This window comes from Misgurnus anguillicaudatus, chromosome 2 (genome assembly GCF_027580225.2).
Source record: "Misgurnus anguillicaudatus chromosome 2, ASM2758022v2, whole genome shotgun sequence".
In the NCBI taxonomy this organism is placed as follows: domain Eukaryota; kingdom Metazoa; phylum Chordata; class Actinopteri; order Cypriniformes; family Cobitidae; genus Misgurnus; species Misgurnus anguillicaudatus.
Window position 1 is genome coordinate 20758716 of NC_073338.2, and position 26410 is coordinate 20785125.

At 38.2% G+C, this 26410-nt stretch overlaps 1 protein-coding gene across 4 annotated transcripts in view; it reads right to left on the reverse strand.

Annotated features, from left to right (window-relative positions):
- Nucleotides 1–761: 761 nt before the first annotated feature.
- The window catches only part of slc6a9 (solute carrier family 6 member 9), a 62850-nt gene continuing 37201 nt past the window's right edge, over nucleotides 762–26410 (reverse strand). For all 4 annotated transcript variants that reach the window (XM_055201803.2, XM_055201802.2, XM_055201801.2 and 1 more), the window contains 12 exons: nucleotides 16751–16907; nucleotides 15597–15728; nucleotides 14428–14698; nucleotides 10139–10271; nucleotides 9053–9187; nucleotides 8777–8880; nucleotides 8286–8523; nucleotides 5409–5543; nucleotides 5223–5322; nucleotides 5027–5127; nucleotides 4496–4666; nucleotides 762–1697 (listed from right to left, as the gene is read on the reverse strand). In XM_055201803.2, the coding sequence (XP_055057778.1) occupies nucleotides 1470–1697; nucleotides 4496–4666; nucleotides 5027–5127; nucleotides 5223–5322; nucleotides 5409–5543; nucleotides 8286–8523; nucleotides 8777–8880; nucleotides 9053–9187; nucleotides 10139–10271; nucleotides 14428–14698; nucleotides 15597–15728; nucleotides 16751–16907 (1905 nt within the window). In that variant the 3' untranslated portion in view covers nucleotides 762–1469. The remainder of the gene's footprint in view (nucleotides 1698–4495; nucleotides 4667–5026; nucleotides 5128–5222; nucleotides 5323–5408; nucleotides 5544–8285; nucleotides 8524–8776; nucleotides 8881–9052; nucleotides 9188–10138; nucleotides 10272–14427; nucleotides 14699–15596; nucleotides 15729–16750; nucleotides 16908–26410) is intronic.

Consider the following 26410-nt stretch of genomic DNA (forward strand, 5'->3'; position numbering starts at 1 on the left):
TGTATCGTAGAAGAGGGGTTGGTTAAAACACCACTGGAATGATATGACGCATCTTGACACGTAGTCGACAGTCTCCCTACCCACACCGATAACATTCATACTACCATTATACCAAAGATTAATATATCTATCCTCCGTATTACAGTACCTACAAAACCAAAACAGTCACCCGTCTGCAGTCACGACCTAATACTGTTGCGTTTCCTATTGTTAAAATCTAATGTTTCTCTCTATTTTATGTTATTTTAAGGAAAAATACAATCTAGCCTACACTGTACAGGTTATTTGACAGATGTTTCTGCATGCAACATCACTGCACCGCAAGCTCAGTGTTAAATCTCATGACCGCTTGGCTCAGCATACAAGTCAGTTCAAGTCTCTTAAAATTGATTACACGAGCACACACGCAAACAAACATACCAGCAAAGTCATCAGAATATAAAGGTTTCTGCACATGTTTTTGGTAACATGCCTTTTTCTGTGAGGAGCAGGGTTAGTGTGCATACTACAGTACTGGATCTAGTAAGGAGCTAGAGGATTCGGTTATCACACATCCCCCCTCGTGCTCAGAGATGCCTCGACTCGGAAGACTAAACAGATTTGGCTTTTCATGTAAAAACCCCTAACCTTTTGTGCCGACTAATGTAGGTGATGAATTGTCTTCAGGTGTCGCAAAAACGAACTGTGTGTAACCCTGAGAATGGGCTTGAGAAGTTTGTACCTCCGTCAGTAACTGTGATAAGAGCTGAAGACCAAATATCTTTTGTTTTTTTAACTTAAAGGGATATTTAATGCTTGATTTTCTCTCAGTTTAGTCAGTAGAAGCAAATCTTGGGTACGTTTTACCAGATGATCTACAGAAACACCTTACATAACTCATTTGCTACCATTAAATCGTATTGCTACATATATTCAAATTATACTGACCATCAGCTTATTTAGACATCTTCACTTGCTTTTGAAACGGCGGTATCAGACTACACATCTACCCAAGTACAGGTGAATAAGATCCGTCCCATACATATAAACTAATGCCCGAAATAAATGGAAAATGTAAACACTCCCCTTAACAGTGTCTGACAAAGACTATTTGGTCTTCAGCTTTTAAACCTGACCAGCACTGCCACCACTGTACACATCAGTCAAATCCTATACTGGTGCTCCTGTAGCTACAGGTCACACCTCCACACTACTCAACACAGAGTGAAAATATTGTACAATGCGCTATATACACACTGCGTGTATGCAAACGTCTCCTGTATAATAAGAACATGTCTTTAAAAAAACTGCAGTATTAAATTATGTGAACAGAAAGAAAAAGGTTTTTGGATGACAACCAATTTCTCTAGAGGTTAGATTTCGTAAAGCCCTTACAATATGTAAAGGTCTCCAGCGAGAGTGGCCTTTCCCGCAGCGGGTGACGGCGGGGAACGGGAACCGTCCTGGGGGAAGGGTGGGGAAGGGCTCCTCTATGCGCTGGGTGTGGGGTTCAACGTGGAGCCGTTGCTTCCGGGGATGGTCAGACCGATCTCATCCGTTTCTTTCTCCTTGAGTTTCTCTTTGCCGTCGTCCTTCAGTTCTTCTTTGAGAGGACACACCTCCACAGATTCGGGGCCCATGGTGGCGTACCGGCCCTTGCGGTGCTCCTGGAGGGCCGGGCCCCAGTCGGGGTCCGGCTTGACGGAGTTCTTCAAACGCTGTAGGGTTAAAAGAGTTTCTTAATAGCGTTGCGTCTCTTACAAAGCCGTCAGGACTTTAATGGGATATCATTATTGACTCACAATCAGTTTGTTTAAACCACCAATGTCTTTCTTTGGTGTTCAGAGCCTTAAAGCAGATTTTAGTTTTAGGTTTTCTGGTTACTATATGAGTGGATGGTGACCACCTCTTCAAGCTTCAAAAAGGACCCAAAAGTGTTAAATACATACTTCCACTCGACTTGTGTCTTATGCATTAATTTTATTGTCTTGAAGCCATTTAACGTTTAAAGTCGCACTGGACTATAATTCGCGTTTATTTAGAAAATGATTTCACAAAATCCAAGCCCAAGAACAGACATTTTATCTGGAAGGGCAAGTTATTCAACTAAATAATGGCACACAGAACAGCAGGCTGAATAGGTGTCCATACATGTTAACGTAACATTACCATTTATTCACCGAACACAATAGCATACAGAACATAAAGTACCCGAGAGGCTGAATGGGCTTAATTAACATGACTAGCCAATCAAGTGCATAAAGGTCCCGAAGTCATTCCATATCACTGAATCCATTGAATAACATAAATACAGGAGCAGCATAGAGAGCAGACTCTCGATCAGCGTCGCGCCGAGTCGCGTCTAGGACAACTTGGAGGTATTGTAAACTGGAAGTGCACATTAAATAGCGCGAGCTTCGTCAGATAGCGTCTACTTCTTAATGATTTGGAACAAATATGATGTTATTTAATGTTAAACTATGTGAGTGGCGCTGTGTGGCGCAATAGGGATTTGAGCAACTTCCTGAGTCACAGCTGGACGGCGTGGACACGCGCCACCTGGCGGCGCCGGTGTGCGTATACTCATAGAAAACAATGTGTTAGATTTTTTTAGAACGGCGTGGGGCTGAGCTGCGCGGCCGGTGTGCGATCCCTTCTACTCTTGGTTCATATGAATTAATTTTGACATATAAGTCGCACTTGACTAGAAGTCACAGGACCAGCCAAACTATGAAAAAAGTTTGACTTATAGTCTGGAAAATATGGTACTCTACTTTCTTGATATGGATATTGGTGTTGTTTCAATTGTTACACAGTGAACATGAACATCCCAAAACTGCCTAAACAACAGTTCAGACACAAAGAAAGTGAACTGAAAGAGAGGCACAGGTCAAGACTTTCATCATATAATAAATCATGTTTAAGTTTATTTTTCACCAAACTCCAGTACACATCACGAGTCGAGTGAAGTTATTTGTTTAACACTTTTGGGTCGTTTTAAAGATTGAAGAAGCGGTTACCAATTGTTTGGGTTCTGAAGAACAAACTTAACTCTTTCCCCGCCAGCGTTTCTAAAGAAGTTGTAAGCCAGTGCTAGCTTTTTATGATTTTCACAAAATTTCTTTTCCAGAAAATGTTCTTCTTTAAATATATAAACATACAATAAATGAAAGAACAGACCCTCTTCTTTCATACAAAAATACTGAGCAAAAAGCTGAGATAATTGCCTTTTTGTAAAGGCCTTTTTTAGAGATCAGATTCAGAACAATGATCAAAACATGCACAGAATTTTTACTATTTTTAGATCAGTGGTTGCGTTGCATAAGTTGTGTAAGAGCACCACCTAGTGGATAATAGTGGAGATATGGATTGCCGTAAAAACTTGTCATTGGCAGGGAAGCGTTTTCTCTTAATTGACGAGAAAACTCGTCAATGGCGGGGAAAGAATTAAAAGACATTGTGGGTTCAAATGACATTAGGATGAGTAAACATCCATTTAAAGCTAGTAAAATGTAGAGTTTGGTTCCAAAACGCAATAAATCCATTTTGACTAATTTCGATAAAAAATTATTTTTCTATACCAAGAAAGTGACAAGATGAAAACCACTATTTTCTGTTACAAACTTTCACACAGCATCTGTCTGCATTGACTTCGAGTAAAATAAGGGAACGTTTTTCATAAGTTCCATTGGGGTCAATGTGTCAGAAGCTTGATGCTGTCGCGTGAGAACAAGCAACAGCCGGCATTTTCCTTTGCCTGAGTGCCTATCGCGTAAAGTATTAGATGTTGATGGCTTACGTTTCTTCCCCGTCACAGAAAACCACCACAGGTTTATCAATGCCATCAAAGTATTATTTTGTTTTTGTTTGTTTGTTGATCACGAAGTACAAAGTAGATGAGGAAAACAAGGATTGCGTGCGTGGAATGGTGTGCTGTGATTGGCTGAGCGGATTTATTGCATTCTGCAGAGAAGGAGGACTGGCGTTTATCAGGTTTTGGGAAAAAGGGGAGAAAAGATGACAGAATAAGATGGCTAATATTGGATTTTGCGTAAAACTAAGAATTTACTTTTTAAAGCAACACTATGTAGTTTTTTAACCTTTAAATAATGTCTCTAAAATTATTTCAGTGATAGAACAACTTTTAACTGGACAAATTGTACTGTTGCTGCAACCTGAGCAGCCTCCTAGCTGCTACAAGCACACTCCGAAAGTTGCGGTGGAGGGTAGAGCACACAGCCCCGCCCCTCCCCCTGCCTGCAGAAGAGTGTCTGATACCAGGCACTGTTGCGCTTTTCAACCACATGGGGGAGCTGTAAGTCATTTTTACATGGAAACTACATAGTGTTGCTTTAATACTGACCTGATACAATACTGATTATGGCGTTAACTCATTTTTTTATGCCGTTGATCGCGTTTTGCAACCAAACTCTTGAAATATTATTAATCACATTTAAACTTTTATTTAAATTAGTGTATTGGGATATTGCACAAACTTAAAGAACACATGTTTTACCTCTGCAAATGTGGATCCCTCAGACATGGCAATCTTGAACAGAGCATAGACTGGTATACAGATTACTGAAGACAAAGCCATGGCAAACCCAATGACCAATGACCAACTAGGATATACGTAGTCATTGTAGGTAATAGGCTTATACTGGATCACTGTAAAGATCAGGATGAACTGTAAAAAAGAGAAAAAAATAACAGTAATGCTGTTTATCGGCCTTTCTCGTGCTATTGCCGATATGCCGATGGTTTCAAATGCATCAAAAATCGGCCGATAAATATCGCCGGCCAATATATCGGTGCATAACTAATATAAATATAACCTTGATATCTTTAATATTGACTTGAGTAAGGTCATGTGTGAATGTGAAATCAATGATTGAAATCTAACTTGATTATATTGAAATAATTTAATTATAAGACTTTATTCATGGATTTCCCAGCTAAATTCTTATAGGTGGCTACATTTTTATTTCTTACGAATTATGACGCATCCCTTTACTGAAAAAAAAGAGCAAACTGATCCATCACTCACAGTAATAATCAAAGGAGACACAAATCTCCAGCAGATCCTGAAGAAGATCGGAGGAGGGAAGCCCAGCATCATCTCCACATCTTTAAAGTAGTTCCTGTGGCCTGTATGGAAACGCAAAGCAAAAATGAACCCTCCATTTACAGCCAGCTGCTATTGCCTTCAATTGATCATAAAGAAAGATACATAGAGGACTCACCATAGACATACATTATGCAGATGCACATGATGCAAGAGATGACGACTAACGAGAAGCTGGCAGCATAGTTGTCCATAAGCAGCAGCCAGTATATTCCAGCCTGCGTCACACAAGCCAGAACAGATCAAATCAATCCACAGATCAAGAGCACACATGTACATTTACCTGAGCGTATCTGTTACTTACCTGTGTGGTCAGTGGTACTCCAAGCAGGAAACCTATTATTGCCACGCCCAGAGTGACATACGTCTTATTTCGGATAATCCAGTCAGTACCGATCTCATCAACTACAGCCGTCACCAGAGTCTCCAGCAGGCAGAACTGTACACACAGAAAAAGTAATGTAACATCACTGCCATATTCTAGACCTAAAGCAAATACCAGAGCAACAAAAAGTTAGATTTGCCATTCTACAAGATTATGAATAATTTAAACTATAGGTAAAAATATGGATTCAACGCCACTTGTTGCTTTGCAAGTAGCTCATTTGGTACACTATTACTTAAATGCACTGTACTGTACGTTGCTAAGGATAAACGCATCTGCCACATGCACACAACTTAAAGGAACAGTATGTAGGATTGTGGCCAAAACTGGTATTGCAATAACAAAACTAGTGGCTAAAACTGGTACTGCAATCACACAACTGGTGGCCAATACACAACATGATAAACATCAGTTGAGGGCTGCAACTCCACTTTTTAAATGACAATATCCTGGCCAGACCACTGTTGTCAGTGATACAAGTATTTGAAATGAACATGATTTCTTAATGTGTAGTGACATATCAGGGACATTTTATAATTAATTGATATCATTTTCTTACATACTGTTCCTTTAACAAATATACAATTTAGATGAATAGACTAGAAAATACCTGTATTTAAGAAAATGTTTTTCTATACACACTGTTGTACACACTGTAATCATTTAAATGCGGGAGTGAATCCCCTAAATGATCGTTCCATGTCTGTACGGAAAAAACATGACTCCCTCCCGAAAATGTGATGATTGATACAGAGGTAACCATAGCGACGTTCTGCCGTCTTTGACCAAAGTAATATTACAGTGTTATGTTTTGCAATAAACCTCCGTCTTGACTTTGTGTGTAGTACGCATTTGTGAGGATGCTTCACAGAGTCTTGCAGTGTTGTCAGGTTCTCATCTTTTTTGTATTACATTACTTTGTTGCGCTTAACCGTTTATGGCTTCTGCCCAGCGAAGCAACCACGTTTTTGGTGTTATTAAAGTAAAAATGTGCTGGCCCCAATATAGTGATCTTCGAGGTAAAGCATTTGGATTTATTTCAGTTTATTATTGAATTTTTCGTGCAAGATCTGGCAACACTAGTCAGCAAACATCATTTTGTGCACTGCACATACAGAAGACATTTTCCCCTTCTAGACATTTATTTTTTTCAAAAGAGAGACGTGTCATGTTCATGATGCATGTTTAAATACTTCACCAACAACTAGTTGTTCAGTTCGGTTATGTACACTATGCGGGTGATTATCACGAAACCATTGAAACACCACGGCACTAATGATTTTAGCTTTAAAATGTGTAATATAGTAACATTAAAAAGCATCAGAATTAACACAATACTGTGTTCTACCTTGCACAATGTGTGATTTCAACATAAAAATTTATACTTGGAAATTTTATCTCATTTTCTGCTGAAATTCTCATTACCGCAATGTGTCCGTCTGTGTTTGAACATGCGTTATGTTGTAATTTAATCAAATTAAATTATTAAAAAAATAAATGGATGTTTTGCTAGACTACTTTAGATGACAGAAAAAATATTTACTGAATATTCATGTATAATAATAATGAAGAAAAATTAGGAAAATGATGTGTCCATGCCTGATGTTCTCATCGTCCGCAACACTTTTTGAGAACAGTTTAAGCACACATACAGAATTTTAATAAAGTTTGATTTTGAGTGAACAAGCACATGGACCAGTTACTTCAAGATGGCTACCAGGTAAGATAATTTTTTTTACAGTTAATTTGAAATATTGTCTTGTCAGAATGCTTACACGACATTTTGATTATCATTACCGCAACAGATGCTTATTAAATGTTAATTTAATTAATAGAAGCATAATGCTTTGATTTTAAATGCATGTGCAGAATCTCCAAATTATGTTCTTTCAGGTTTGTCATGTCATTTTGAAAATATGTCAGTGTTGATGTTTTCTGACTGTTGCGGTAATGAGATTTTTTAGGACTAATTTTTAAAATTATGTTACAAAAAGTGTTAAATGATAAGAAAAAGTTTTTAAATTAATGTTCCCATTTACTTCAGACTTTGTTTTTCTATGTCTGGTGGGAAAAAAGTAAATTTAAGCAATTTTTACATTTTCATGCTTGACATTTTTAAAACCAAGTTTTCGTGAGAATCACCCATGCAGAGTTTCGGTAAATGTGGTTGTCACTACTTGCATTTTGTGGGAGTTAATTCGGTTGTAGAATGCTGTTGTCTGTCCCGTATATTAGGGACTTTAAGGAACAGCCTCTGACGGAACGGTGCATGCGGGAAATTAACTGCTACTTTGCGACGTTCTACTGTAACGGTCTACTACGGGAGAACAGCTGATTGTCCACTACTATGAGAGTCGCTACAATGTGAGATTACGTAAATGTTATGTTTTATGGCATATGACATTGTAATTGCATCAGTTTATGATTGTACCACTAGTCTTTTATATAATATGTGTTAAATGTTTTAAATGTAAGCTAATTTTTAAAAAAAATTTCCGTTTGTATAAAGATATGTTTGTTGTTAGCAGCAACACCTCAGGCAAGAAAAAAACTAGTAAAAACTCCTCTTTTGACAAAATTTTTTTAATTTAGTGCCTAAAGCAATCCTTCTCTTGATTTTTTAAATTAAATAGTTTTGTATCTCAATAAATGAATTAAATCTTCAAAGAGTATAAAGTAGGCAAAAATGACCTTTGCAAGCAAAGTTTAAATATAAGCACTTTAAGCTTAACTAATTATAACAAGTATGTAAATAAAGAAGCATACTTTATAAATTTCAGTGTTCAAGAGGGATACCTGTGTGCCCAACCCGAGCAGAATGAGCATAAAGAAGAAAAGCAGGGACCAGAGAGGTGATATGGGCAGCAGCGTCAAGGCTTCTGGATAAGCCACAAACGCTAGACCCGGCCCGTGATCGGCCACCTCCGACACGTCCACTCCTAGATGATGAGCCATGAAGCCCAGGATGGAGAAGATGACAAAGCCGGCGTACACACTGGTGGCACAGTTTGTTACGCTGATGATGATGCTGTCTCTGTTTGAACAAACACATGCAGTTACCATTACCAGCCACATGAGGGTGCTACAGAATAATGCATGCCTATAAAAAGGCAGTGTTACAACACCAAGCTTTCGGGATGAATTGGATTTTTCTGTTTTGTACAGTACATAGTGCTTTTTGTTGAGTCATCACTTACAGGAGATGCAAATACACAAGACAACTTCCTCTTCAGCTAAACACAATCAATTACATATTTACAAAAAGAGGAAACAGAGATGTTTATTACCTGAAACAGTTATTGTGAAACTTATTATATGAAGCCATGGTGATCAGCCCACCCCAGGCACAGCCCAAGGAATAGAAGATCTGTGAGGCTGCATCTCCCCACACCTACAAAACACAGTCAATATTATGCCTATGATACATCATCAATCATCTTTGACAATATATATATATATATATATATATATATATATATATATATATATATATATATATATATATATATATATATATATATATATATATATATATATATATAATATACAGTATGTATGCTGACCTTTGCGTCTAAAATTTTATGCCACTGAGGAGTCAGGTAGTATTTGATGCCCATGATGGCTCCCTCCAGCGTGATTCCTCTGATGAAGAGTATAGTGAGCACCACGTACGGGAAGGTGGCTGTGAAATACACCACCTGATGAAAGAGAGCTTATTAAAACATAAGGCTTATATTGTTGAAGGAATAGTCTACTCATTTTCAATATTGAAATATGTTGTTGCCTTAACTAAGAATTGTTGATACATCCCTCTATCATCTGTGTGCGTGCACGTAAGCGCTGGAGCGCGCTGCGACGCTTCGATAGCATTTAGCTTAGCCCCATTCATTCAATGGTACCATTTAGAGATGAAGTTAGAAGTGACCAAACACATCAACGTTTTTCCTATTTAAGACGAGTAGTTATACAAGCAAGTTTGGTGGTACAAAATAAAACGTAGCGCTTTTCTAAGCGGATTTAAAAGAGGAACTAGATTTTATGGTGTAATAGCACTTTTGGGAGTACTTCGACTCGCCTGAAAAGTCTGCTCCCCTTCTCACTCTCATAATGGGAGAGGGAGGGTGTTACTGCGCCGAGTTGAAGTACTCCCAAAAGTGCTATTACGCCATAAAATGTAGCTCCTCTTTTAAATCCGCTTAGAAAAGCGCTACGTTTTATTTTGTACCACCAAACATGCTCGTATAACTACTCGTCTTAAATAGGAAAAACGTTGATGTGTTTGGTCACTTCTAACTTTATCTCTAAATGGTACCATTGAATGAATGGGGCTAAGCTAAATGCTATCGAAGCGTCGCAGCGCGCTCCAGCGCTTACGTGCATGCACACATATGATAGAGGGATGTATCAACAATTCTTAGTTAAGGTAATAACATATTTTAATATTGAAAATGAGTAGACTATTCCTTTAAAGGTTATGCTTTCATGTAATGCACTCATGGTAACTTTTAGTTATTAAATAATGCTAAGCTGGACACGAATGATGTTCCTACACAGCATAGTATTTAGGCAAATTATATTATCTGAATCTGAAAATCAAACCCATGATTTTGATGTTGCGAGCATCATGTTTTACCAGCTGAGGTGCTTACCTTGCCTGATGATTTGACCCCACGAATGAGACAAAGAAACACCACCACCCAAGACACAGCCAGACAGCCTAGGATGGGAAGTCGCACCTCCCCAAAGTTCCCAATACCATCAGATGTATTCAGCACATAGTTCCTGTGAGGATGTGAAGAATGTGAGATGCTGCAAAATCTCTAATATTTAAACAGTACAACAGTCAAGTTTTATCCTGTCGATCGACTGTATACCTAAATATTACAAGACAGTATAAATACGTCAACTCATCAAATTCACATCATCAACTTTAGGATTTGTTTTTGTGTCTTTATATTTTTGCAAGGTTAAGCTATTGTATAAACAAACAGACCAACAATTCAAGACAGAAGCACCAAAAACAACCTCAGCCACACAATGAATGGGTTTACAGAAGCCCGGGAACAAGAATTTCATTCATACAATGGTGACGGCACGACCCAGAGAGCACAAATAAAGATGTTAAAACGGCCATGCACACGTCTCATGGTCAAAGCCTTGTATTCATTCAAACCACATATACTGTACACGCAGTCATATGCTTAGAAAAACTACATATTTTGTCTATTGTCTTTTAAATGCCAGCCTTCTTGGTGCTCAAACATCTTTCAACAAAAACATCTGTCATGGCCAATTCATGAAACTGCCAACATTAACAAAACAATGGATGACTTAGGCAAACATATTAATTAGCAGCTTTCAACAATCGAGTTTACAAGAGAGATTTCTGTTTTACAGTACAATAATCTTGAGCAACTACAGCGCACGACTTTAGTAAAAGAGCTCTGTGTGTCTCACCGCAGTATTTGTGTATAATATCTATGGATCTCAGCATAGGCTTTAAACAAGAGTGGATTACCCTAAACACAACAAGTATTAATAAGACAGTGCAGTAGTAGTGTATTTCTATGAATGTGGAAAAGTGAAACGTTTAATGAGGCCATTTTTGTAAAGTCCTGCCTTCCACTAAAAAGAACCAATCGTTAGCTCATATAGTGCTTGCCAACCTTGCCAGAAACAAAATTTACGGTATAAATGATGTCCGTGGCCGGTTGCATAAACATAGCCATTACGTTAAGACTGCGTCTTAAGAATGATTCTGACTAACTAGCAATTAGTTAGGGCTAATCGGTCTTATTATTTGCATTTAAATTAGACCAGTCTACCTTTCTATGTAACATACTTAAAACAGATATGATCAGTCTTGAAGAAAAAAATTCATGACTAACTTTTAAGACTAGTCTTAAAGTTTTATGCAACCTGTGGCCGTTTCTCAATCTGAAGGCTGCAGCCTTAGAAGGTCGCATATGCAGGCTGCATACGTCATCAAGCCTGGTTTATTTAAAGGCGGGGTGCATGATTTTCTGAGAAACGCTTTAGGAAAAGGGAGTCGGGCCGACTACCAAAACACACTTGTAGCCAATCAGCAGTAAGGGGCGTGTCTACTAACCGACATTGTTGCCTGGTTTGCGTATGTGTCGGGCGGGTCCAGATTCTATTGGGGTAGGGGTGTGTTTGTTTAGGGGATTTCAAATGTCAACAATGGCTTTCAGAGATCATGCACCCCGCCTTTAAGTTAACATAAGCCTTTAACAACAATTTACGATTTACTAAGAATAATGGTCAACTTTAGAATTGTTAATATTCTGAATAAGACAGTCTTCATGACACACACACATTCATGTATGTTTTTAAGAAACATTTACATTTGTATATATATATTTATTTATATTTTTATATATTCTATATTATATGTATAAATAAAAAACGATATATAAATAAAACATTTTGTGTGTTTAAATATACATAATATTTACACACAGCACAAACTCATATATTATGCAAAAAATTACTTTTATTTTGTATGAGATTAATCTAGATTAATCTTTGCCCAGCCCTAATATATTCTCAATTTTAAATAAATATTATTTTAAATATTGAGGAGATTGTGGTCCCTTACTGTGTAGCGATGTGTGTTTATATTTAAAACTAAAACAAACGTTTTCTCGCGTGATTTTTGGTTGGCGAGCTTCAGAAAAGGTCATGTGATTTCTGGTAAGGGAACATATGGACCATCGATGCTCACTGGTTTTTACGTTGCACTGTGGGATTTTTTAGGGAACGAATGTTTCAGTGCACTGGAAGGATTTTGCGGTTGAGACAGCCCTTAAAATGTCCAACTCCCTGATTAGTGCCCTGACTACTGAACTAGGAAGCTGATTGAGACAAACCCTATGACTTGTATGTTTTAATGCTTATATTTTCTTTTAATTACTAAATTCCAATAGTAGAAACACATTAAAAGTTATCATTACTTATATAAAAATTCTTAACATGTAATACTCATTTTAACCTACAGAGGCCAGCATTGCATTCACAGCGTAGCGCATTCTGGGTTGATGACGTGTAAAGGTTGCTGCAAAAAATGAATACAATTTACTGTAGTTAATATTTTGGTATACATTTTTGTTTTGTTTCCTGTGGGAATGTTTAAGAGTATTTATAGTGAAATATGACATCACGTCATTTATTAAAACTTTGACATTTGTACCGTTTTTAATTTTTAAACTGTTTTAAAGGGACTGATTATGGTCAGCAAAGTGAAATCTAAGGGGCGGATCACATAGAACGGGCGGGCGGGCATCACTGCCTTTATTTAATTGACTTCAGTGTGCTGTGTTTATTTATATTGCTAGGCAACTACCGAGGCAACAGCTGTCAATCAAATATTAAAGTGTGAGCTTTCGTTTGCTGTTAAATGTCATAATAGCAGAAACTTTAAAAAGAGGACGCTTGCTCTGACTTTGATCGAGGTTGAGAGGAGCACAAAGATGCAGGAGAGAGTGAGTGAGTGCAGTTTCCAGCTGTTCCAAGCAACTGTAAGCATTATTCAATTAGACAATGGAAAAAATGCGAATGATGAATGGTGCTTTTCCGCTCAGTGCGCTCCTTCAAAAACACATGTCATGGGAGGTGGCCAAAAAACAAGGCCTTTAGTGTGGATAAACAGCGTGCATACCGCTCACTGCCCATAGAAAACCATTCAAAACAGGTTTATGCCACTGCTACAAACACGTTTTGTGTGATCGGCCCTTAAGGCATCAGTATATCAAACCAAAGGTCAAAGCAGGGATATACTATCAGGTAGTACATTACTGCTTGGCTGCATTTGTAATTGGTCAAAGCTGAAATGTGTTATTTATTTGCCACTAATGAAACCAACCGCAACTGCAAAAAATATAAACTATTTTCAACTACGTTTCCCAAGCATTCTTAACATTTCCCACTGGTTGAACAAACACAGTGGTCCTGTCCCTGTCCTGCATTAAAGGTCTGCAATAGGTTTTAGCGACATCTAGTAGTAAGATTGAAAATTGCAACCAATAGCTCAGTCCACAGCTCACCTCTCCCTTTCGAAACGCAAAGTGAAACTATGGTAGCCGCTAGTGATGCACTGGTCGGCGTTTTTTCCAACCCGCGGGTCCCGCTTTTATGAAATATTTGACCATTAAAATAGACATACTAGGCATTTGTAATGTAATTAAATAGAGGCTTTATTTCAGCCTAAAAGTGCTTGGAAACAGCATACGCGAATGAACCATAGAAACCAGCATGGTCATATTAATATAGAGATAGGATAATGATAAACATTTTCAACATTTACAAAGCAGCGTTTGTATTATCTATTCACAAATTCCCTACCTTAATTTCTCCCGCTTTCATCTTTTATTTCTCCGTTTGTTTTGTTGTTGTGGCTGGCACTTTCTTTTACTGTCTATGAGCTACTTGGCGCTTCCGTGACGTGACGCCAAAGGTTTGAGGATATCAAGTTATGTTGCGCAAGTTAAGTTGTGGTAGTTATGTTGCCACGTAGGCCTACGTAATTTAACCTTATCAAAGAATGGAATAAAATATACAAATATATATTCCCAAATATTTAATATATATGCTACAGACGCAACATATCTGTTTTTTAATTTTTTATATTTAATGACCCGCCCCAACCTGCCCCGCATTAAAGTTACAATTTCTTTACCCGCCCCCGCGCATCACTAAAAGCCCCCACAGGACAAATATGTCATCGTCTGATTCATAACAACAATACAGTTCATTATGTAAGGTCTTTATACACCACTGATAATATAGTTATGTAAATTATAGTGCATTTCTGTCAAGAGATCCTTCTAAAAGTTATGCACCTTTAAATGCTGGCAGAGAAGGAAACATTTCCAAACTTCACACATGCAACACTAGCTGTTGTTACATGCTGTGCATTTACCTCCAGTATTCTTCACTAGGACTTGTCCTCTTAGTCCGGTTGACTATTTCAGTCACCCCGGACACAACGGCAGACATGTTGGCAAAGGTGGCATTCGCTCGTGGAGTTCCCGCCACCCCACTGCAGTCAGGTGTGTTCCAGGGGTTGTTACAGTACGTCCAGGGCAGCACGTTTGTCATTGACATGAAGAAGTAATAAAATGCGATGCAAATCACCACATTGTAGTAGATTCCAATGTATGTAGAGACCACCATCATTCCATAGCCCACACCTTCAAGAACAAGAGAACAGCAAATTAAGCATGTTTGGAGAAATACCCTCTTAAAGGACAAGTTCGGTATTTTACACTTAAAGCCCTGTTTTCAGATTGTTTATGATGAAATAGAACGGTTTTGACTGAAATTACGACATATGCGGCTGCCCCGAGAATTTTCGGGTGTTTGTGTTTCACCTCCCACCTCTACAATGGGTTTAATGGTGCACTGGAACAATCCTTCCTAAAATGCATTAAACTTTCGTTTACAAAGACGTGAAACTCACCGAGTGGTCAGCTGATATTTTAAAGTTTTGAGCGTTTAAAGTTTATTTTTCCTCACAGCTTCTTTTGTCTGCGTATATCTGACGCGCGCACACACACAGAGCAGCCTGTCATCAGTGCATGTGAACAGAGCGATTGCTCTCACGTCTTAAAGCTGCAGTAACCTAATTCATCTCTTAATAAAACCACTTTCTGCTCTTGACTAAAGAACTGTTGTACTTTATACGAATGCATGTATATTTCATTCATACAGTAAAGACTGTAAAGTGCTTTATTTTCAAGACAAACCTTTTTAAAGAGATATTAAATATCTCTTTGCAGAAGAAATATTTTTTGTGCTTATTTATTTGATTCTCTATTAAAACAATAATATACCTAATTACTGCAAGTAATATAACAAAGGCAACATCTGTGATATCACTTTATCTAGAAAAAATGTTAACAGTTAAAGCCATCAAAAAAAATCTGTATCGGAATCAGCCGATCACAAAGATAAATCTGTAATCGGCATCAGCTGCAAAAATCCTGATCGGAGCATCCCTACTGAATGTTTGCCCCATAATGCTATTGGTTTTAAAGTAAACCAGTGAAATGATTTTTGTTTTTATGACAATCACAAAAGCATGCATACCTTTAAACATGGGGCTGACCTTCCAGACTCCCAGGCATCCGAGAGAGGTGAACTGCCCAAATGAGAGCTCCAGGAAGAACAAAGGGATCCCACAAAACACCAGCATGATGAAGTACGGGAACATGAAGGCACCTGAGATACACACCCAACGTTACATAAGAAGTTACATGGTATCCCTTCATCCTAAAAATAACAGTTACATAACATCCTCTTGTCTCCTGAGGCGTTTCTCTTGACGCAAATACTTGCAAACAATTCATTTTTTTGATTCCATTGTAAACCACATACCAATTTGACTGAATAGGCAGCTGCATTTCAATAGTTTCGATATTTTGCCAAATGCCACTAACATCACTGTTTGTATCCTTTCACTTGTAGTGATAGAAACATCAGCCTCTTGCTTTTATACAACTCTCTTAATAAACTGCTATAGCAGACTGTTTGGTTTATTCAACTGTGTTACATTACATTTATGCCTATGGAAAATACATGGATAATGTGTCCGAGATTGGTTATGGGATTGTTTGCATTTGGGGTTATTCATATAGGTCACACACATCCTGTACAGATCATGTAAGGTCCTGTGACATCACAATGTGAAGTGTAATCGTATTTGTGGACGGCATCTCAAGTTCGCGATTTCTCCTGAGAAACTACGCTTGTGCATTTTTTTCAGATTTGATCATAAACATGGTTTATGTGTGTTCGCTTGGAGCCTTTGAGTTTTGTGCTGCTACCAGTTGAGCAACATGAACTGTATTATAGACCTCCTTCACATTACATATAACGTATGGACTGTGTGAGTCTTTAGAAAGCATCTGTATCTCAGAAAAGCTGAGGGTCTTGTTTGGGTTCTGGGCTAATTCAGGCTGTGGATCCAGATTACAGGCAGATCTGGCAGTATGAGCTCATGGGGCAGGTCACTGGGGTTTATAATAGTTTTGTTATTACTTCTGCTAGATTCTTGCATTGCCAGGCTTGCTCTTGATCTATTTTAAGAGATATGTGTTGAGAGATAATGCCACAGCAGCGCCCTTTTAAGGAAGCAAATCATTTTATGGGATTTTAAGAACTATATGACTCAGAAAACATCCACAGTTCAGTGAAAATTAATAAATAACGCATACACGTTATATAAGAACAAAAATGCTCACCTCCTCCATTTCGGTAGCAGAGGTAAGGAAACCTCCAGACATTACCAAGCCCAACTGCGTAGCCCACACTGGTGAGGACAAACTCAATCTGGTTACCCCAGTTTCCCCGTCTGGAGTTTTCATCTTTCTTCACAGGCTCCCCTGGAACTGCACCGTTCTACCAAACACAGAGATGTACACATGATGATGAGAAAGGGCTTTTGTACTTAAAGCTTAATGAAAACAACTCGATTTTATTGATGTTACATTCTACAGCAACAGGTTTAAAGCATTTGGGTGATTCTCACGAAACCATTGAAACACCACGGCACTAATGATTTTAGCTTTAAAATGTGTAATATAGTAACATTAAAAAGCATCAGAATTAACACAATACTGTGTTCTACCTTGCACAATGTGTGATTTCAACATAAGAATTTATAGTTGTAAATTTTATCTCATTTTCTGCTGAAATTCTCATTACCGCAATGTGTCCGGCTGTGTTTGAACATGCGTTATGTTGTAATTTAATCAAATTGACACAAAAATATTAAGAATAAAAATAAATGGATGTTTTGCTAGACTACTTTAGATGACAGAAAAAATATTTACTGAAAATTAATGTATAATAATAATGAAGAAAAATTAGGAAAATGATGTGTCCATGCCTGATGTTCTCATCCTCCGCAACACTTTTTAAGAACAGTTTAAGCACACATACAGAATTTTAATAAAGTTTGATTTTGAGTGACCAAGCACATGGACCAGTTACTTCAAGATGGCTACCAGGTAAGATCATTTTTTTACAGTTAATTTGAAATATTGTCTTGTCAGAATGCTTACACGACATTTTGATTATCATTACCGCAACAGATGCTTATTAAATGTTAATTTAATTAATAGAAGCATAATACTTTGATTTGAAATGCATGTGCAGAATCTCCAAATTATGTTCTTTCAGGTTTGTCATGTCATTTTGAAAATATGTCAGTGTTGATGTTTTCTGACTGTTGCGGTAATGAGATTTTTTAGGACTAATTTTTAAAATTATGTTACAAAAAGTGTTAAATGATAAGTAAAAGTTTTTAAATTAATGTTCCCATTTACTCATGACTTTGTTTTTCAATGTCTGGTGGGAAAAAAAGTAAATTTAAGCAATTTTTACATTTTCATGCTTGACATTTTTAAAACCAAGTTTTCGTGAGAATCACCCATTTACAGTACAGCAAAATATATTGGCGCTCTCAGGCAAAAACCTTCAATCTCCATATTCTGTCATTTTTTTCATATATCATTGTTCCCTCGGTTTAAGTTTATTTCATTAATAAAATGTCATGAGATGGTGACTAAACCATGTTACTATATTGGATCCTCAAACTGTCAGTAAAATGTCCTACAGCTCCACCTCCACCCTCTATTGTAAATACTGTAAGTGGCACACACATTTTAGATCATCTTTGCATCTTTGGTTGTTTATTTGTACAGCGTTTTACTCAACACATGTTTAATATACTGTATTTGAGAAGCAATACTGTAAATTCTTTCTTAAAAAGCCTATGTATAGCACTTCATCTTATATAATATATGATTTTGGCCAATTGCCAGAAAAACCTGAGTGTCCACATAGCTACAATAAACATGACCTGTAAGTTTATGAAAATATGGAATGCACTTACAGCCTTATGCTCATTTTAATGATGACAGAAACCAGGGCTCGCAAAATTTCAAAATCCCTGGTAGCCCTTCGGGCAGGCACTCTCTTAAGTTTTTGGTAGCCCGAAATGAATGCAAGTAGCACGAATAAAAATACATTACTTTTAATGTTGAATATTGAGACAAAACATCTATCAAAACACAAATAACACAAACAATTACAATCAACAGTACAACTAAAGTGAAATATCTTCCGATTCTGAATCTGAAATATTAACTGTCACAGAAAAAAAATAGCACAACAAATCCATGATAAATCAGTACGGATTGCTTCCTGTATTGTGGCTTCGCGCGATTGCGAAAGTCAAACTCGAGCACGCGCTCAAACGCAATTTAAATACCCGATACCTGAATTTCATACACTACAATTACCCATCCAAATCTGTAAGCGAATGCATAAGCATTTAAATATATATTTCCTCCCTATAAGTAAAGATAGCCTGACGGGCAGGGCGGGCATGCATTTTGATAGCCTTGAAGATTAGCGATTTTGCGAGCCCTGGAAAAACATGTCCAACACTGACTGGTCAAAAACCTTGTAACTTATAATTTTGGTAAAATGTTAGTAATATAATAACACATGCAATCATATATAAAACCACATCATCAACTTTGACAACACAGTGTTTAAAAATGAAAAAAAAGTGTTTTATTTTATTTCCTGAAAAAAAGGTTTCTGCCCAACAACTGCACCAATATTCAAAAACAGCTAAAAATTAATATATTCTGCAAACACTGGAAGGTTGAATACTCTCTATTTCTATCATTTTCTACCTTATTTTCCAAACAAATATGATCTTTTAACAATAGGCTTTATGCCCAGCAGCACTACTTCCTGAACTTCAGCCAGCTCCTTGTTTCCTGTCTGCCATTATTGGACAAACTGATTAATCCAGGTGTGACCTCAGTAGTCACAACAACAATAATCAAACACACCTGGATTAATCAGTTTGTCCAATAATGGCAGACAGGAAACAAGGAGCTGGCTGAAGTTCAGGAAGTAGTGCAGCTGGGCATAAAGCGTATTGTTAAAACTTAGTAATTTTGCATTACACTTCTCATATTATTGCCGCTTTTAATCAATTGTAATCAATTTTGTAATTCGTTTTGGATTAAAGCAGCTGCTAAAAACGTTTTTAATCATTTATTACGGGGCAGTTTCCAGGACACGGTTTAGATTAGGGATAGGCAACTTCGGTCCTGGAGTACCGATGTCCTGCAGAGTTTCCAGCTTTAATCAAGCACACCTGAACAACTAATCAAGGTTTAAAGAGTCACCCGAAAACTACAGGTTAAGAGAGTTAAAATCTGCAGGACATCGGCACTCCAAGACCGACGTCGCCTACCCCTGGTTAAGATTAATGCACGACTAGGTGTGAATAATAATAAATATGCTGTTATGATGCTCAGAGATGAGTTTTAAGTGATAAATTTATCGACTACAGGGGGACTTTAAAGTGTCCTCCTACCATCTGTTCTCATTAGAAAGCTCTTGTGTTGACCCGTGAGATCAAGTGCAGGATGTGACCAGAACTGTTGGCCCGCACAGCGAGCGCTGAACGAGGTGAACATTCATATTTGTAATATTTAATCTGTACCTATTTCTATTGTACCTATTGGCAACAACAGTGGCAAACACAACACACTTTTAATAGAGGGCGTTGCAGGAATGCGCAAGGTTTGCTATTATACCGGTCTAACCTAAACTGACATGAGCACAGGACACAGGGCACTATATATAAACACATACATACAGACTGTCTGAGCTCCCAGGGCCATTGCATAATAAAAAAAATCCATTACTGGGACTATAGCTCTACATTTAACAATGATTTAAGTCTTCTTCGCTAACACACAGTTATTTTGTGTTTACTTTCCAGCAGAGCAATGAATTGTTTAATTCTTTTGGTTCATTCTTTGCACTCTGTGATCTTTGCCCTTGTGCTCTGTGGAATGCCCAGGTGTTTGGATCGTCGCCGTTCGCTCCAAGGATCTGTTTTGCTGAGCGCAGAGAGAAAAATTGCCCAGCTGGGCCCATCTGCCCTTTATGTAAGACTCAGACACGGTCACACAAACATACAAGGTCTCATGGGGACCCGACTGAAATTAGTGGTTCATCTCATAGACTCGAAAGAAAGACAGAGATAAATACAGAAAGACAGACATAGAAAAAAAAGAAAGAAAAATGAAAGATAGGAAGAAGTGAAGGAAAGAAATACCTGGAACTACTCAAAACATGTTTCTGCGTAAGACATTGATTGTCATTGTGTTATGATCAACAAAATGTATATTAGTGAACATGACAGCTCCAATATTGGATCAGCTGAAGGCTCATTTCCTTTCTGTCCTGAAATGTCCTATAACAAGATGAAAACTAGTTGAAATGTTACTGTCAGGTGACTCTTTTAACAGTTACTCTACCAAACTGAGACTTCTTTAACATATTTAGCTATAGACGTTTCATTGGACACACATGCAGTGATGTGATACGCATCTGGTCCGAACTTTACTTCCGGTTTCAGTTTTTTGGTCTTACTAGTTGCTAAACTGAACTCTTGAACAAATACCTCGTAGAAAATAACAAATGCTTTGGTTTAATAGGTAATCTACATGTTTATTTTGTTTGTTTTATAAAGAAACTATGTTTAAAGTACTTTGTTGTTATTTATTCTTAGCAGAGTTTACCGGAACTTACGTGTTGACCACGAAACCGCTTGTTTATGTTGTTACTGTTGAAACCGTCTATAGCAGTGGTTCTCAAACTTCTTTAGCATGCCGCCCCCCTTGTGTATGGCGCATTCCTTTGCGGCCCCCCAAAGAAAATGTATGACAAGAAACTGTTTTAAAACAACTCAACTTTTAATTAAACAAAACATATTAAATGATACGAAGTAGTGCTATTGATTAGTAGCCTTATTTTGTTAGGTTTAATTGCACAGAATTCATGATAAATTAATTTATTTTATAAAATGTCATGGGGCCCCCCTGGCACCATCTCGCGGCCCCCAGTTTGAGAACCACTGGTCTATAGTGCCTCAACAAAACAACTGCCACACCAAACACGTTCTTGATATCTGTTTGCGAAAGCTTTCAAAAGAAGAAACCCCGACTCAGTTTCCCAACTTACAACTTTAACGAAACATTTAGAGCCTGTCCCTATGGAGATGCATTTAGCAATATACGTAAAAAATGTTTTATTGAATCGGCATTTCATCCAAATGGATCCAGCATTTTGGGAGCCTGAATTCGCTGTTTGAAACCAGATCCGAGAGTGAATAAATCTGAAACCGACACCCTGTGGCAGTGTTGTTTACGGCAGTGGCTCAGTGGTTCATGTAGGTTGTCTACAAACCGGAAGGTTGGTGGTTCGATCCCCGGCTCCACCGGACCAAGTGTCGAAGTGTACTTGAGCAAGACACCTAACCCCAGCTGCTCCCGACGAGCTGGATGGCGCCTTGCATGGCTGACACCGCCGTGGGTTTATGAATGTGTGAGTGAATGGGTGAATTTGAGGCAACATGTACAGCGCTTTGGATGGTCTGTTAAAAGCGCTATATACAATAAATGCAGTCCATTTACCATTTACCCTTGCATGTTCGTGTCTACAGCCATTCCATTTATTTAGCCCTTTTTTCACACAGATTACGAAAAATATACGAAAAATGTGTACGTTTGCATATCATCCGGAAAAACGTGCACATTGCGGCAATGATTGCGCACGATGTTAGCAATCGATCTTAGTTTTTAGCACGATAGTGAGGAGCTCCTGATCTCTGCATTATTGAAGTTGAATGCACACATTTCCCATCATGAATGTTGATTGGAGAACCGGGGCAAAAATGACGTGGGACGAAAGTAACAAAGTGATTTTTTTCAAAACCCTGACTACATTTGCATTCCAAACTATGACAGCATCTTTAGCACGCAACCCTTGACAGACAAATATCGCGGTATTTCCGTGCCGTTTTGCACGTCTAGGTCCAGAAAGCTTTTTTATTTTTGTTATTCTTTTGGCCATTTTTGCCGTTATTAACAGTGAATGAGGAGAGGACAGGAAAGTACAGGGAGGAGAGAGGGGTATGGGATTGGCAAATGACCACGAGCCGAGAATCGAACTCGGGTTGCCAAAAGTCCAAAAGCACCACATGTCGGAGCGCTGCCCACTACACCATTGACTCAACAAGAAAGCTGTTTTCAACCATGAATCTTATAACGCACTGTGTTTCAGGTTTCATGTGTGACAGTACTGATCAATCTACAGGTTATTTAGTGCTCTAACACATCCTGAAGCTTGACTTCTCAGAGTTTTTCAAAATAAAAGTAAATGGGGTTTAAATTTCAGGAGTTAGTAACACTTGTTACTTTTGTCCCCCTGCTAATATGGTTGCATTATGGTAAAAATTGATTTAGTTTAATCAAATGTTTTATACTTAACAACTGAAGTTTCTGTCAGGTTGCTTTTGAAACATTTGATAAAATTTAAAATGAAAATGTAATTATTTTTTGCAAAGATAAAATAAAAAATAGGTTTGCAGTTACATCTAATCCAGATCAGTCACGTATATTTACTAAAAGCAAGTGAACACAAATATCTGTCTTGTTTTGTTGTGTTACTTTTGACCCACCTGTGTGTTACTTTCGTCCCTGCTGTCAGGATCAAAAGTAACAATGCGCTACTTCTGTTCAAAGTGAAAGTCTTTTGACATTTGTTTGAAATATCACCTGGTATTGATAGACCACACTTGTGAGATACTGACCACAGCACAAATATATATCTGTCTCAAACATTAGCTGTTAAAATTATGTTTTTCTGAAACATTTTATTTTCGCCCCTGCTCTCCCCTATTTAAAACCCCAATGTAAAAGAGTTAACGGTAACTTGTTGTGATGACACGTGTCCTCACTTCGACACGCCCCTTAAAGCATTGATTTGATTGGATAGGGGAAGCACTGGCTCTGTGTGGATGTGGCATTAGAACGGTATCCATCCAAGACAGCCTGAAGCTTTTAACTGACAGCAGCATAGTGTCTCTTACAGCAGGTATGCGACCCTGTCGGGTTTACCAGGGAAGTGAGAACTGACCTTTGACTTCTCAACTTAACACTGAGAATGCCTGAAGACAGTCATGTAGTATGTGCTGTGGCGTAACAGAGTAAAACAAGTCCTTAATAAGATGTGCATTTAAATGTTTGCATTAATTTGATCTGTATTAAGTGTTTAATAAAGATTCAAACAAAAAGAGAAACATTAATTCATTCTGAACCAGCGCACGACTATTACAATGCTGCAATGGGCTCCTTTCAAATACTCTGAAAAGTGTTGTACTTTCCAGCCTGGGCTTTGAATCTCAGATGATGTAACATGCCAAATAAAAGACTTTAGTCAGATTGAGTTGTAAATCATGTTATATTGATATTACGGTCACCTAAAAGGAAATAGACGGTTGACCGGCATCATGCACTGTGGTTGTGCATGCAAACTTTGCATCACAAGGTAAACAAGCAAACACACTTATCAGAGGACCTTTCACACCTCAGCACATGTGGCAGCTGACCTGATACACTGCAGAATACAATACAATATATTAAACTAGTTCAATATTTATCCATGTTTATGGATCAGACACAGCTTGTCCAAAGTTAGGAGAGCCATTGGAAAAGAAGATAAAAATACAGCAGAATCAATGACCTCCTGCTTTCCGAGGTCAAAAAGTCAAAGGCCTGACCAATAGAGTAACCTTTGAAAAAAATTGTCCGGATTGCTAAACTCACCCCGTGAGTGAGTTTACCACCCCGGCATTGAAACTTTACAGGGTAAAGAAGATTAGTGATTCATGCTGCAAGGACATTAAACAAGAAATGGCAACAATGCCCATCATGCTGGCGGTTCCTCATGTGATTCCATCAAGAAAGGAAAATAAAAAGTCAACGAAACAGAATGGAAACATGGGAAGTTAAAGATGAGGCCATCTGTTTAAACACCCGAGTCCATTGGGTTCAGGACATCTTCAGAGCTGACCTTCTCCCTTCTCAATGCCCTCAGCTGACCCTTCAGGTCACATTTCAAAGGCAACATCCTCTGAATTTCTTTTCTGATTGAGGGCTTCACTATCCCCCGGAGGGGGAACATACAACAGGATCATTCAAAGACTTCAGGGAGACATTAACCCCTGGTTTGTTTATCAAGGTCAGACCACAATAGTTGCCGAAAATCTTCTTGCAGAACTGACCCAGCCAGATGACCAAGATGAAACCAGAAACCCCAGCATTCAAAATTGCAAGTTTCTGCAACACGGTCCTTTTGCCTTGTTACCTTAAAAAAGGTACAGTAAGAAAGTCATCGACAAACTAAACTCAAGTTGAACAGTTTCACGTTTTATAGCCCAACATCTCCGGTCATGGTTAACTCAACTCCTTCAGTATTGTCCCCCAAAAATCACTTGAGGAGTAAACAAGGGCGGTTTCATTCTCCTCAATTGAAACGAAACTAACCGGCGTGGACACTCTTTAAAGAAGCCATTATCCAATCTCTGTGAGGTGAAAGTAATTCTGCTAAAGATGCAGAGCTGCTGCCTCTCGCCCTGTAAGCAACGGGTCACATTCCTGGCCTCCCATTGGCCGAAAGTCTGAAAACACACTTCACATGCTTGATCAATCATTTGCAATGGCGACTTGTCAGGCAGGGCACCCCAAACCTGGACAAGGGACACAAAAGTAAGGAAGTGACGGTCATCTCAATGTCAGGTCATACAAAGTTCACGTCCCTCAAACTAATTCTATGCACACGCCCATATACTACGACAGGAATATCAAATGCGTTACATCAGAATTTGAGGAACACTGCTAATCCGGTTCTTCAAGTGTTTCATTAGCCTCTTTCACGCAGTAATTTCGGTGAATTACCATGAATTTACCAGAATTAATTTAACAGTAAATACAAAAATGTGCTACGATTCTGGTTAGGGCTGGGTATTGGCAAAGGCCTCCCCTGAGAAGATACGTACTGTATCACGATGCATGGGCCATGATACATTGTATCACGATACGATACAATACATTGCATGTTGCAATACTTTTTCTTTTTTTTATCAAAAATGTTAAAAAATCAAGCTTTTTTAACTTTTTTTTAGCCATATTGCTTCGACACACCGGCTTTGAAAGCTGCAGGTGTTTTTACATTTTCTGCCATTTTCTCACTCCCGCTAACTTCTTAGACATTGGCCGAATGGCCGTATATGACAGACAACTGGACAGCGACAACTACAGCAGTGGCGGAAAAGGTCGTTTGATGCAAACAGAGGGATTTGATGGGTTTTTAAAAATATCAACAGTAGAGATCGAAATATTCTTACACTACCGTTGAAAAATTATCACAATAATTCACTGTATAGATATTTTTCCACAGCCCTAATTCTGGAAATGTTTACCAGTAAGATATCATTCACAAATCAGTATCAAAATACCGGTAAACTTGGTGAGAAAGCGGAAGTTACCTGTGGCGTGCGGCAAGCTCAGTGTTGTATTTGTAAACACCATATCCGCGGTCCGTATTTTGTTGTTTTCACATCTGTGGCAAACGTGACCAAACAACCATGCATTAGGCGACGTCAAACGGATCCTGCATCTTAAACAACAGTACTGTTTGCACATTAGGCTTACAGAGGGTGTGCTAAGGACGTCTGCAATTCGGCAAATAGATGTTAAGCAGTTTCAAACAACTTTGGTGAAGAAATGTGCTCGACTTTTAAGCAGCGTGTGTGTGGAAACCTCCGTAAACGTGTCATCTGTATAAAAATGTTATGATTGGCCGATGCTGTCAGTGCGGTCTGATGTCGTCCATTCTAAATGCTGTAATCTTTATTTTTCGTTCACACATAGCGCTTACCAGTAAACTACTGGTAATCTTACAACCTCTCTTACTGGTAAATTGGCAGCACTGATTTACCAGAAAGGTTCTGTTCACACATG